At 39.5% G+C, this 15,321-nt stretch overlaps 1 protein-coding gene across 4 annotated transcripts in view; it reads right to left on the bottom strand.

Moving 5' to 3' along the window:
* The window catches only part of RABGAP1 (RAB GTPase activating protein 1), a 71,298-nt gene that overhangs the window by 32,329 nt on the left and 23,648 nt on the right, over window positions 1-15,321 (bottom strand). For all 4 annotated transcript variants that reach the window (XM_085076718.1, XM_085076721.1, XM_085076717.1 and 1 more), the window contains 8 exons: window positions 15,038-15,195; window positions 14,741-14,851; window positions 14,044-14,110; window positions 12,980-13,082; window positions 11,638-11,807; window positions 9,132-9,306; window positions 8,394-8,487; window positions 5,410-5,560 (listed from right to left, as the gene is read on the bottom strand). In XM_085076718.1, coding sequence (XP_084932844.1) covers window positions 5,410-5,560; window positions 8,394-8,487; window positions 9,132-9,306; window positions 11,638-11,807; window positions 12,980-13,082; window positions 14,044-14,110; window positions 14,741-14,851; window positions 15,038-15,195 — 1,029 coding nt within the window. The remainder of the gene's footprint in view (window positions 1-5,409; window positions 5,561-8,393; window positions 8,488-9,131; window positions 9,307-11,637; window positions 11,808-12,979; window positions 13,083-14,043; window positions 14,111-14,740; window positions 14,852-15,037; window positions 15,196-15,321) is intronic.

Below are 15,321 nucleotides of genomic sequence, written 5' to 3' on the forward strand. Positions count from 1 at the left end.
TCAGCAATCAAAATCATTTAGTCAGACATGAAAGTGTGCAGCTGGCATCCCTACAAGCCTGAGTCCACACACTAAATTCAACCAATACCAACAAACCCAAAGTTTTGGTTTTACCCGAACGTCAGTCATTCTGCGGAATACCTAATGGGAAATTAATTGTGGCCAAAGGATAGATCTCAAAGCAATCAAACTGCAACTCTCAGGTTTTCAGCTGACCAGTAAGTAGAAAAAACATTTCAAGATACACTTGTGTTGGCCAAAAAACTGTGCTGGACAACATGACTTGGCAGATTTTTAGTGAGACTCATACAAATGCCTGAAAACAAAAATTCGTGGGTTCTCGCCCTTTCTTAAATCCAAAAAATATCCCTTTGCCATTGTCCATAATTTTTTTTTTTTTTTACAATTTACGGTGTTTCTACTCATGGCAACTGAAGTACTAGAACTGTAGCTAGGAAACATAAACTTTGAATTAAATTTAGGCCAGGGTATTGTGGTTTTACAAAAAACAAGCAATGATTGAATTACTCCTGGAGAAATGATCTCCTGTCTTTCCAAAGCAGAAAATGATTTACATACCAATTGATTCAAATAGTATTTCTGGATCCTTGGGCATGAATAGACACACTATAAACATCCCCAAGAAAATAACATACATTGAACTTTCTCTCTCAAGATACATGAAATCAAGGTAGCAATGGAAATCCTGAGCCCAACCAAAACAACATCTGGCTGCTGACATTTAAACAGAAGATGCGCCATGAAATCAAGAACTCCCCAATGTTCAGGTTTTTATGAAAAGCTTAACGCCCATAGAGCCAAGGTATTTCTCTAGAAGAACCACGTCTGTTTTTGCCTTTAACTGACACATCCTATTGTTTCTCCGAAGCTGAGAGCAATGACTCCACTCAGTGCTCTTGCCAACTTACTCCTGCTTGTTTAAAACACCCAAACCAGCAGTATCTCTAGCTCCTCCTCCTGCCCCTGCACCAGCAGCCAGCCCAAAGTGGCCCAAGGATGTAAACTACAACTGGAAGGCAGCTGGGGTACAGTGCCTGCTCCCCCAGCTCTCTGGTCAGGTGCACCACCAGCCCACCATGAGAGCCACTCCAGAAGACACTAAAACAAGTGGTTGAGGCTGGCTGAGGTTCACAAGACTGAAAATACTGCTGTGGTACAGAAACTTCTCCCATTCTATGCCACGGTGCAGCACCACCTCATCTAAGGCAAAGAAAAGCACTCAAGAAATTATTCAAAGTTACAGTGATAACTCTTGGGAAAACTACTGCCTGTAAAAGATAATTAAACTTTTATCATCATGTGATCAAAACTAATCAAACAAGGGATCTCGAGGTTCAGGCACACTGACAAGGCTACGTAATCTTACACTGTGATGCACAGATGCATGGTAGGCTCCATTTCAGTTGATTGTACACAGTCATGGCCCTCTGTAGCCCTGAAAATTCAATGTATTCTTTTTAATTTAAATGAACATATGGAAATATGATTGTGATACAAGTGGAAAATAAGTGTTAACCACCCACAGCTAAGGTTCTGTCACATTTTATGCTACTGATGACAACACATTCAGTCAAATAACGGTAGTGACATTTTAATCTATTTCTTCATTAAAAACTAGCATCACTTACACCAAGACAGGCGAGTATATTTGGTAGAACGTCTGTGTTCTATAATTCTCATCTCATGGAGACAAAAAGGTGGGAAGATGAGAAAGTGGGTAGCAGAAGTCCTGCTATAAGAAAGACTGGAACAAATTAATATCTTACCACGTCTGGGATTTCTACCAGCAATGGTGACCCCAAGGTAACATTCCAGGATACTCCTCCTGACACTACACTATTATTTTTTATTTTATTTGTGCCACAAGATGTCCCTCTCACGTTGTAATTTTCTTAATATAGTGTATTTATCTGGTACAACAGTTCATGGTTTTTTCCTTTCAACATTATTTCCTCCCACACAGAGCTATATCCAAAAGCTTTTTATTTTCTCCTCAATATTGTAAATGTCAGGTTTTTAATGTTGGTGTTATGAAGAACTTCTCCACTGAGAGATTAAGTAGTTGTCTTAATCCTGTCTAAAATGTGGCTGTTGTCTCTTTTGCTTTGTATCATGATTATTTATCTTTTTTTAACCCGTCTGGCTCGCTTTACACATTTTCTACTCAACACCACTTTCCATCCACCTATGACTGTCAAGAACATGCACTATTTTTCCTGCAGGTGTCCCTTAACACCCGGAGTGAGTCCCCATGTGTCTTCTGCTGCCTTTCAGTGGCTGGAAGCCTGAAGATTAACAGCCCTAACTGTGATTGCCAAAGTGCTACCAGGACCAGATGCCTCTCCCAGGGATTGTCTAGATCGTTTTACCTAGAGCTTGCTTTCTGTCCCCAGTAGGGACATGACCTTAATTCACTGCACTGGCTTTCATCCACACTCCCCACCACGGGCATGGCAATCTGGAGTTGCTAAAAGCTTTATTATTGCACACAGATGGTGTGCAAATTCTCAAAAGTAATTCATGGAAGCACCACGATGGTGCAACTTCAACCTTACCGCAATAACAAAAGCGCAGAGAACAAAACCCCAGCCGGTGTGTGGCAAAGAAAAAGGGAGCAAATTATTAATAAATGCTGTCATGATGACTAGAACAAAATGAGCACACCTTGAAGAACAGTTTCAATGCCATTTTTAAGTCATACTCAGGACACAGCTCTCCTGTGTTGGTAGAGCACAACAGGAGACATTTCCTCTTCAATCCTTCAGTAGCCACAACTCAACAGTAAACAAAAAAACTTGCAGCAGTTAATTTGCAAAGGAAAGCAGAAACCAGACATTCCCTGAGCCTGCTCAGGAAAGAAGAAGAAATCCTGGGGTGTTGCATCCAACATTCTGTACACAAGGGAAAAAAATCTCTGAAACAGGCCAGAAGGTTTTGAAGCAGCTGTCAACACAGATCCTTATTAATTTGGGACTGTGCTGCCGTATGGGGTCATGGAAAGCCTGGCAGAAATCAAATGGAGCTACAGGAATAGAGGTCAACATCAAGAGAGAAGGGGCACTGCATTATGAGCACTCACACAGGTTTCCTACATCTCCTGCTCATATTCCAGGGTATAGGTTTTGCATGGACTCCTTGTGCTCCTGCACTACACCACAGCATTTTTTCTCCCATAAATGCCCTTCAAGGCATGGCAACGCAAATAGGCGCAGGCTTGCCAGGGAAGAATTGGCATTAATGACATGCAAAACATGGCAAAGCATTACAAAGATGGTAAAGCAATGTAATATAATGGACCCTTGCCTTCATATAATTTAATTTTTTTTACCCAGAAACATTTATTCCTATGCACTGCTGCATACTGACTGTAACTGAGCTGCTATTTTAAGAGCAGTAAGAATTAGTCACATTAGAACTCCAAAATTATCAAATTTCATGCCTAAGAGAGGCATGAAAACAAAAATTTAAGGCCAAAGTGCAGCCCAGCATTATTATACTCTTGTAATAGACTCTAAACAAAGGGTCTGCAAACATTATATTGCTGGGCCTTGAATTCATGTTCTTCTCAGCCTCCCTAACAATCCTCGCATTTTTTGCCTGTTCTCCTCTTTAGCACCTCCACACAGCCACTGAGAGATAACCCTATTTAAAATCTTACAATTCTTCCACTGCCTGCAGACTGAAGAAATCCCAATTCCCCTGTGAACCAAGCACTGTTCTGTTCCCAAACACTTCTCAAACACCAACCTCTGTCCCTTCTACAGAAACAGTCCCGGCCTGTTTCCATATTTAAGTCACAACAAAACAAACAGCCACAAGCACTGGGCTAATATGGCACTTCTAGACTAGGGAAGCTCCATTTTCAGTTGCTTGAGCTGGCTATGGCAGCATGCTGGTGATACACTACAGATCTCATACGACTACAGGAGGGCCTGAAAATGATCAGTCAGGACCCATTCTCTTTAATTTCTTAATTAGTTTCCATGCTGAATGACCATTGCAGGTATAGCCAGTGCTTCTGAGCAGAACACAGTGCTGGACCAGCCTACTCTCCTCTGGAGTATTTGGACTCCAGAGATGCCTCCAACACATTAGTTGCAGGTTACTTTCTTTGTCTCAGCCAAATGAAAATGAGTGGAAAGGTTTCACAGGTTTAAAAATGAAATGTTACACTATTCCCTCCTCGCTGACAAAGATAGTAGCAGAACGTGTCACCAACTGTGCCACAAAGACATCATCTTCTGCATTCTGATACCAAAACACTGAAACAGAGAAACAAGTGAGGCTGACAACTACTCACCAGGCAATTAAAATAACACAACAGGATAGCTGTGATCACTCCTTGCCAGAGCACTCAACCTCCACATTACTTATATGATTTATTCACCATAAAATCCAAGTTATAGCTCTACAATGCATAAACCAATATTAAGGAATTTGGATCAAGTTTTTTCTATATTCACCAAGTATATGGAAATACTTATGGCAGAACATTTTTAGCTAATCTAACATGATTCATTCCCATCACGTAGGATCCTTCCTGCATGATTCCAGCAGAAACTGAGTTTAATTTCAGAAGCCCTTCTGCCCTCAGAATATGGTCTTTAATTGCTCCTTGTGAATCTGTGCCATCAGAATATAGATATACAAAGGCTGATTCACTTGTTTTGCTTTTTAACTGGTGAATAATTAATTTCTGTTATATTTCTACTAAAGCTGCATCATTAATAATTTCTAATACAGTCCTTCTAGACTTCCATGTTTGATGAAAGCAATAAAATCCAATGTAGCTATACAGATAATGGTTAAATCCAAATTAACACATCAGTTTTCTGGGTAAGAAAGAAAGAGACATTTCATTTTGTGACCCATTTGTTACTTGAACTTTGAGAATCATGGAATGATGTCTGTACATACAATTCTTATACTCTTTTCCTACCTTACTGAGGTCAGCATTCAAGATGAGAAGTTACAAAACTGCTGTCTAGTGCAAAAACATCCACATTGTTCTGTTTCCTTGCTATCAAATAAAGCCGTGATTTCAACTAGCGTTGGATTTTTAGCGTAAACATTATGACAGTTCAACTAAATACAGCTTCCATTCAGAAAAGCCAAACGAGCAAAGAAAATTAATCTGTCAATTATGAGAGGAATTAATAGGATACTTATTTTTCACAAACTAACTCAGAACTCGTCTGAGTGGAACAGGACTGTAGAAGGAAAGCAGTGTGGTGCCACCAGCAGCTGTCTGTTAGGGGTTTTGTTGGAGGATTGAATCACAGTCACTCAAAAGTTGATATGTTCAGATACACTCATGGACCCTCAGGCAAGACAGCACCTTTCCATTCGTTAAGGTATGGGGGAAAAAGCTGAAAAAAGCCTGGGTACCTTTGTGATGAGGATCCTGTACTTCTCCACGAGGTGGTCGTTGTTGTGACACCCTGCCAGCAGCTGCCACACCTCGCCGCGCAGCGCCTCGGGGACACCACTGCGCACCAGCGCCGACAGCGTCTTGGGCCGAACGCTCAGGTTCAGGTGCCTGCAGCAGGGGAGAGCAGTCACTGCACCAAACAGGAGTAAACAACCACCCCAGCACGAAATATTCCTGTGCAGCATCAAACATGGCACACAGCAGAACTGCAAGGAGGTCCAGATGTCACCAGTGTAAGTGAATTTCAAGTTATAAAAAAAAAAATTGGAGAACTACTTCCCAAACTATTTTCTTAATCCCCATTAAATATAAATATATGTATATAAAACACTCAACAAACCAAAACACTCCTTCACATACTAGAGGACAGAGATCACAATGTGTAAATTCCAAGTTCAAACTATTCCAAAATGAGCAGAGTTTGCAGAATCCTACACTGCTCAGCTGCCCACAGCCCAGCAGGCAGGTGACCTTCTCAGGGAGGGAGGGACAGATGACAAACAGAGCTCTAAAAATCACCTCTCCTGATTATCTAACTACATCCCTGCATTAGAGCAACCTCCACTGCACCAGCCAGCCCCAGCTGAACAGCTTTTTCCAGCGAGACCACTGACAGCTCATAAATTACAGCACTGCAAGTTGTAAAAACTAAACCTACATATAATTTATGCAGTTACAGCAAGTTAAGCTGAACAGCTCATTTGTGGCTTAAATATAAAAATCCCCAAAAGACACAGACCTTAAATCATAGAAATTACCATTTTTCTGCAGTAACTAAAAAAACCCAAACTTCTGCATAAAACCATCACGAACTGACAGACAAAGCCAGGCAAAAAAAAATGAACTTGTGTCACATCAATCGCATTATGTTCTTAATAAACTGGCATTTATTAATGTTTGTAACAGTCTAACAGATATGTGGATGATAATTTTATGCAGACTGGGACTCCCTATTGCCTTTCTTCAGTCTACAGTGTTCTGACACAGAACAGTATCAGAGACTAACAATGCAGACATTTAAATCAGTATTTACTGCACAGAACCCAGGACCATCACGCCCTCCTTCACTGTACTTTCTCTAAAAGAAATCAACTAAAATTAAAATAATATTTATGTAGTAGCTACATTAATATAAATATATAGTCATACTTATAGACATGTATTTATAGAGCATTTATTATGCTTTTAAAATAGGTAAGTATATTTATATAAAACACTTCCTATATACAAAATACTCAATGTTTTTATAAAGGCCTATAAAACTGCTTTGGCTTAATCTCAGATCAGAGTAAGTACAACAGTAGTTGCAATGAATATAGTCATGAAGGCTGTAGACTAAAAGCTACACACTACTGGATTTTTCCAAACTGCTTTGGAATGAGAAAATTGTGTGACTCAGCAGTTATGAAACATCAGCCAAATATTCTTTGAAAATCACAAAATACCAAATATTTAATTACTATACAAATCTAATTACACAATTCTAAAAGACTAGCATGGAAACTACCTGAAGTCTGATTTTTATGAATTTCAATCCTCTTATGTTAAAAGCTGGGGGATCATTGCTTCCAAATACACGTTTTTAGTTAAGAAGGAAAGCCCTTTAACACATATTAAAGTTGTTGCCAGCATTAGCACAGAAGCATTTCATATCCTCTTAGAGCTGCCAAAACATTTCCAATGGGAGTCAGGTGGCTTAATTATCTCTGAGCCCTTGGAAGAATTACAAAAAAATTCAAGTTTCTTTCAACTTTCTCACAGCAGCAGATGCAGAGAGCTCATCTGGGAAAGCTGTTTATTCAAATCCAGGAGAGGGAAAAGGGATCATGTATCATTTTACCACAGCCTTTCCCTCTCTTACAAATATGTCCATTTAGTGCAAAACCAAACTGGAAGGAAAAGTATTTATTCAAATAAGCAATAACTGCAGAAAATACTAAATAGTTATATGCTTATTTTAAAGAGATTCCTGGCTATGTGGTCACATCAATTCTTTTTCTCATCTGAGCTACATGACTGACTCTAATCTCTGCTGTCCTGCTCCTCAGACCCATTCAGCCTTTGACTTGCTGCACAGCCCTTGCCCTGCTCCCACTGACTTTAGGAAGCAAAAGGCCATAACTAAATCCAGAGTCAAAATGAAGCCCATTTGAGCTCAATCTCATGTTGCCCATCATTCCACTTTATGGGGAAAAAACAAAACCTAACACAAAACCTGAATTTTGCAACAATCAGCATCAGTTTAGAATTGCTCTGGCTTCTTCAAGATGAATAAAAGATCCCTATGTCTCATCAAAGGGGGATGGTGTTGCATTAGCAATTGGACTGTCAAGAAACACTCTTCTTGTACACTGACATTTTCCAGGGAAAAAACAGCAGAGCTCATGTACTTCCTTCTTGGCAGGCTCTGGAGCCTTCCTTTAGATAAGGGAGGAAAAACATCTTCTCTATCCAAGTCCAAATCTCCCATATTCTCAAGCTACAGTCACTAAGATATGACAGCTGCAGGAAAAATTGGCTGTGAACCCCATCAGAATTACGAAGAGGAATGGAAGTGATCTGTGCAAAATAAAGACAAAGCAAGAGCTGCATTTTCTTTATACTACTTAGTTGAGGTTTTCCTTTAACAGAATCCCAAGGAACCTGAAGATAAGTAGAATACTCATTTTAAGACAGAACCAACTAAAGACACAGCATAAGCATATTTCTATACATTAGGCATGCGCTCAAAAATTAAAATACTTAAAACACTCTCTAATATACCAGAAAATATAAAGCCAGAGAATAAGGGATGTGGTGGGGGTGGATAGAGGACTAAATCCATACTAATCTTACCTCAAACAGCCTCTGGAAATAACAAAAGCTCCAAGCAGAAGGAGCAAATAGAATAGAATGAGAATATTCAAAATTGTAATTTTCAGAATGTGACTTTGCCACTTACCACTTGGACAGCAGCTCTCCCCACGTCTCAAGAATTTTTTCTGCACACTCTTTGGAAACATCGCCAGAACCACTTAAGAGTGGCTCATCATTGTCTGCCAAGAGAACAGAAGGGACACTTCAGCTAAGGCCACATGGAAGGCCAGCAGGAAAAGTGAAAAAGCAGAAACCCAGGTTCTCTCCATTTCAGCTCGGAGCTGTAAGGCCAGATGTTTCTGTACTCAGAAGTGGTCCATGGTTTGGTTTAAAAGAATTTTTTAAAAGCAGAAAGTAGTTCTTGAAAATGCATTAAGGTTCAAGCTGGGCAGGTCCTGGTACAGTTTCATCTCTCACAGATGTCTGACTCTCCACTAAAACACTGCCTGCTGGTACTGCCAAATAATACCAGCTTCTCCTTTCTGCTCTCAAATCTGTTCACTGCTCAGGGAGGAGCAGAAGCTACACGATAATCCCCAGTTTTTAGGAGCCTTTTGTCACATTGTCCCAAATTTACACCCCAGGAGGCCTGGGTTGAGAACAGCAAAGGACACTGAAGTGTCTATCAGATGAGGGAGAGGCTGACAGTAATGCCAGGACACCAGTTATTGAAACCTGCAGTATTCCAGCAAGAAAGAACCTGCAAGAAAGAACCCATCAGTCTGGCAGATTCTCACTGGAAAAGATCCTACATGTTTGATAACCACGTTATTTACCAACTGCCCTCTCTCAAAGTCCACAAAGCACAGGATCTGCTGCTTACCTTCCTCTTCATCATCCTCTGGAGGAGATGGGATCATGGAGCCCTGTGACCCTGACTGGGGCAGGCGGAGAGAGGGGCTGGCTGTGGTTTTCCTCCTCTCCCTCTCTGACTCACTTTCCAGGCACACAACCTCATACAAGGTGTCCGAGTTGTTCTTCCTGTCCTTTTGCTTTATCTGCAAAACAAGTTTCATTTTACTGAGGAAGCTACACAAACACCAGATCACTTCCTAAGGCTCTGCCTTCTCCTTCTGGAATAGGAGAGCTGAGCAACAACTGCCATACCATCCTACAGTGAGGAATGTTCCCACTTGGAGCACACTTAATGCAAGATGCAGGCTGTCAGTGCTTCTGATGGCCTGAAATATGCTGGGACTGTGCTGCACCCAAAGGCACAAAGTGTCTGTCACAGGCTGAAGTGTCACTTGGATCTGCAACCCACAGAGAGCTCACCTTTCCAACCATAAATGGACCAGACACAAATGCACAGATTTTTAAAGCTATAAATGCATCTGTGGTCTAAGAGATGAAGGTTTCTCAATATGAAGTAACTTTGCCTTTATTTAAATAGTAGTGGAAAATTAAAAGCAAAACCTTTAAAATTATGTCAAATTACTCTTTGAAGAGAATTTTAAAAGAGTTAAAAACCAGAAAAATTTCTGGGGATACTGATGGTGGCAAAAGTAGTCTTAAAGGATTGAGGACTTGGGATGTATTTTTTCCTAAATGAATAAAAATAGAGAGCAGAAAAGTGAAGAAAAGAGGGAAATAAGATTTATAATTATACTCTACACTAAGCTCCCAGTGCTCAATTTTATCCTTCGGAGCATTAAAAATTAAGATAAGTGCATCAAAACTAAAAATTACTAAATCACTAAATGTAATCGGAGCAAATGAAATCCCTTTGCTTTCACCATTTCCGAATAAAGAAACACTGCCAAAGTAAGATAAGCCAATTCTACACAGCTGTATTTTTAATAGGCTAATCATGACTTCACAGAAACAGGTTTCCCTTCCAGGCTTATCAGGCAGTACATTCTATATTTGTTGTTTCCACTACAAGTTTAGATAATCTTCCATTAGTAAACACTGAAAGTTGGATAACCTGACAGTGTCTGTGGAAAACGAAAATTGGCCAAGATAAGTCACAATGCCTATAATTTCCTAAGACAAAAGATACAAAATTAGCTCAGTAAGATAAGCTTCCTTTAAACTGCCGAATAGAAAAGGCTGTAGAGGTTAGGCTTTTGGAGGCTGTAGAGTATTTATAGGCCAACAGCCTCTACTGTTCAACATCTCCATGTTCCACCTCAAAAAAATTCTAAATAAAAAGGCTGAGCTCATCCATGAAGAATTTTGCCACCTTAAATTCTGAAGGAAAGTTGGTTTTTTTTTAACATAAAGAATCCTTGGCGGACTTCATCTTTGTTACTACCCAGATGCCATTCTCTGTTAGCACTTAAAGACAAGTGTAAAAAGAATGAAGAAAAGTCTCTTGCTTAACTCAAAACCTCTTTGAATAAGAACACTTATCAAGAAATCAGGACTCCAACATTGCTTTTTTTTTTGGAATGCATTCAGAATTACTAAGCTTTGAAAGAGCACGTACATCCACATTGTTATTTGCTTTTATATATTTCCCTTTCTTTAAACAGGACTTTAATTTCAGAAGAATAATTTCTAGAGCAGAAGAACACCAGCTACTTCAAGTACATGATCTCTTTAGTGACTTGGACCTTCAATTTACTAGCCTTATTTCAAGATTAACTTATTGCCTTGCACTGCTATTATGAACATCCTGGACAGAAATAATTCTTCCATTTTTAGTAGATGGGTAAAAAAGTAAGTTGGAAAAAACAGTAAAATGTTTTAACAAGTTCTAGGGATTTTTTGTGGCTGCTTGGATTATTTTCCCTGGGGCAAACTTGGGGTATGTGTGAAATCTCTGTTTCCAACCATGTAGAAGGGAAAAAAAGACTTTGACAAAAAATAATTTCCTTTGGAATTTCATATGGATGTTTGCTCATCTAAAAAATTTTAAAAGAAATGTTCAATTGGTATGATAAAATCAGTTCAGTAATATATCAGATACCATGTCACCAGGATTACAGTAAGGATTTTTTTTTCTCTTAACCCTTCATTTTACACAATTACCCCACTACACCCTCATGGCAGCAAGTCTCAGCATAGCCTCAGTTTGCAGATAAATCCTCTCTTCCTTTTCTTTCTGTGGTTTGGCTGGAAAATCCATAAGCCTCTCTGTAAATTCACAGACTCAAAGCTATCCAAAAAGCTATTTCAGGCGCTTTATGGGAACTGCAGATAGCCAGCAACAATCAGCATAATAAAGGGCAGCTTTTCTAAAATTGAAGTGCATTTATTTTACCTCTTTGATTCAGAAGGAAAACATTGCATTATCAACATTATATTAGTAAAGGTTTTAGCAATCATAGGGAGAAACAGCCTATTAATTGTCAATTTTATTCCTTTATTTTTTAAAGCATTACCTGTTTCAATTTTAAGAAAAAATTTTCAGTTGAGCTCCGTTTGCTGAAGGGCCAGAACAACCTTTCATTAGGTGAGCAAACTCTGACTTTAGTCTCCAGAATGAACCGAACAGGTTCCTGCACCTCAGTTATCACCAAATCCACAGCAGTGGTCATGAACAAGACTTTATCTAGAGAGAGAAAAGGATGCCATGGTATGAAAAGAAATAGTTCAAATAAAACCCTTTCCTAGTAACATGGAAGAACAAAGGAAACTTTCCTTTCCAGAATTCATTTTCCCCCTAATTTAACATCTCAAAACCCTAGTAAGTTTCAAAATAGGGAAATCAGATCACTATTCACTAGAGAGTAAGGAAACTGCAGCCTTCAAGCCAAGAAAAAGATCTTGTTAAAGAGAATAAAAATTCTGCTTTTTCAAATCCCACTGAAATGTATCCAAAACCTTCATTAAGTGTTAAAAAGGTTCTGTGCACTTAACTGCACAATGCAGATCTCTGCCATCCAGCCTAATTACACTTCAATTCTTTTTTGGTTTTAGAAGTTACTTAAGTGTTTAATACCATGATATTAAAGGCATTTAAAACCATCTCAGCCGTGACATTCCGAAAATTGACTACACAATCTGATGCTCCAAAAGAAGGCAACAGGGCTCAGTGACCTATGAGATCTCTCTGGCAGGGAATGATAAATTGTGTCCTTCAGGCAGGATGGCATTCACTCCAGCACCAGATTGTGCCCAGCAGCTGACTTTTACGACTTTGCCCAGTCAATTCCCATTAACTTCCCAACCTTTAGCACACAACTGTGACAAGAGATTGAAAAGATGATAATTCAGCTGACATCTTAAAAGAAATAATGACAGATCTCTTTCAGGACTCGAGGGAGCAATGCAACATCAGCTATTTTTGGATGACAGTTACGAGTGGTTTACTTTCATTTTCACAGGTATACGAATCCTTCTGTTTTAATTAAAAACTTGGGTTTAGAAAAATCTGAACTGACCACAAGACACTGAGCAAAGCAAATACCTGCAAAAGCAATTTTGTGCAATTCTCAGTGGGATTCTTAAGGAGCTCCAGTGGTGCACAGAGCACCTGCATCCTGTCCCACACCTGCACAGCCTCCTACTAGGACACAGTTCTTACAAGGCAATACTGAACACAGTTTGCTTTTAGTTGTCTTTTTTTTAATTATGTGGCATTTAGCACCCTATTTTCTGAGAACATATCCCATCCTGTGAAAGTCTTTTGTGGGATTCATCTGAAGGGAAAAGAGAATTGATCCTATGCCTACTATGAAAGTAACTTCCCTGCCCAGGGAAAAGACCTGGCAACATTCATACCTTTTGGTGTTTCTTCATTTACAAACTGGAAGTGTGGAGACTTTTGATTCCAGCTCCCAGTGATCACATATGATTTCCCATCAGAACTTTTACCCATGGACTCCTGAAAACAAGGTAAGTTTATGTATTTTTATTTCAATTAAAGGAATCTTTACATTATGTAGTGCCAGCTCAACAGAAGAGCTACTGCACTGGCAAGGGAAGGGCAAGCCCATGTGTCAGAGGCTGTAGCAGAGATCAGCTCTGAAGGCAATTGTTAACAGAGTTGCCCTGCAATCCTTGATCTCCATGCTGACAACACAGAAAGGCCAATTAATACTAATTACTCTACATGTACATGTCATGACCAGTAATTTTGGAGGTGGCCATTTGACAGCAACTTTCAGCTCACAGAGGTATAGGTGAGAACATAACATGTTATTCAGCCATTAAGAACTGAGTCAATATTTTATTTAATGTTCAGCTTGTCTATCTTCCCAACAACCTTATTTTCTGGGCAATCCAAAGCCTGGTAAAAAGCAAAATTATTCATGTAGTATTAAACCTTTTTGAGTACTCACTATGTACTGCATAAATACTAGCAAATTTGTTGTCATTTCACACTTGTGAAGTCGAAAGATCTCTATCATTATTTTATGGAGAGAAAAGTGAGTCATAAGAACAAAGCACTCACTAGTTCTCAGTGTTACATTTGAAGCCTCTCAGGCCTCAATTTTCACAGTGATAACTATGCTGTAAAACTTTCCATGTTCAAAGCACAGCACTTTAATATTCAGCATGTCTAAAAATAAGGTTCCATGTCCCTTATTTCAGGGCCCTGAATGAGAACAGTCATGACTGACTGTAAAACTGGGCAAGTCCCTTGACCAAGCCCCAGGTAACATTCTAACTGAGCAGCAGAGGCAGGGATTCAACTCAACTGCCCAGAGCGTCACCCTCAACAGTGGAACAGCATCAATTCCCATCAACAACTGTGGAAGTGCCCAAGTATTTTCTGTCCATCCTGAGATCATGCACAACCAAAATCAAAATTATGACTGAATTTTGTTAAGAAAGATCCTTACCAAATCCAAAAGATGCATATCACCACTCCGAACATCTTTCCCACGGCTAAGGAGAAGGCCAAAACATCTGCAAAGCCGAGCAAAAAAATTTAACTGCAAAAATTAGACATGCTCATAAACCATTAACATTTCTTATCTAAGTATTTGCTCTCATACATCACAAACAGCCCATGTATCTACTGACAAACATCAACAAATCTTGACATTTGAAAGCAGCATCAAGCATGTCCAGCAAAACAATGTCAAGCCAATATTAAAAATATGAGCAAGATTTCAGAAGCATATTTACAATATGGTTTTACCCTGCTTGGAAATTGTTTCACTACCTTTCTTTTAAAGAGCAGTGTAAAAAGGTCACTGCTAACAAGGATTCCTTATACCACTGCAACACTTGGCCTGCAATCCTCTGCCCTTCCTTTGGTAGTTTGTTTTCTTTTTTTTGAGACATATTTGCATAGAATTTGCTCTTCAGTAGAGACAAGGATCAGATGAAGAACAAAAATCTCTTACATGATTTCATTCTGGCCTTTTCACAAGGATTTTTTGGCCCACACAGGTATGTCCCACTTCATCCTCTGGTCTACCACTCAAACTCACACAAATGGAGCATCCACAGAACAATTATTAACCTGCTGCCTCAGAGGCAATATACAAACATTAAACACATAAAGCATCTTTTACAAATTGATGAAATTACCTTTCAATAGCAAGTTCTTTATTTGTTGTCTGTTGCACATAAATCACTATCTTCTTATCAATCCCTTGGCGGAGTTTGAAGCATTGCCTGTCCTTGTCTTTGGGAACTGCACTGTTATTCATCAGGAAAGGAAAAATAAAATCTCAGGGGATCATTAATCTGTATTCCTCACATATACCAAACCCAGTATCAGACACTGGTGCAGCTCCTTACACCAATGCACTCAAGACCTTTCCTCCTTGCATGCTGTGATCAGTAACATGAAAACCATATGCTGTATGAAAGAAGAATCTCTACCTGAAATAACCTTTCCCATCATCTTCTTTGATTTCCAGTGACACAGAGAAGGTGAAGATGTCACTGTCTGGAGTCTGGGGGGTGGCAGTGGCTGAGAGTGGGGTCTGTTTGGCAGAGCGCCGGAAGGCAGTGGCAAAGCTGTACAGGATTCGGCTCACCTGCAGCCAGAGTGCACAAACATCAGCGGAAACCTACCTGGATTTTCACTAACTCACAATGAAATGTACAAATGTAATTCAGTTCTAGCATCTAATTAACTGTTTTTCCATACTTCCTAGGATAAG

Source organism: Lichenostomus cassidix, chromosome 17 (genome assembly GCF_008360975.1).
Source record: "Lichenostomus cassidix isolate B80296 chromosome 17, HeHo_3.0, whole genome shotgun sequence".
In the NCBI taxonomy this organism is placed as follows: Eukaryota; Metazoa; Chordata; class Aves; order Passeriformes; family Meliphagidae; genus Lichenostomus; species Lichenostomus cassidix.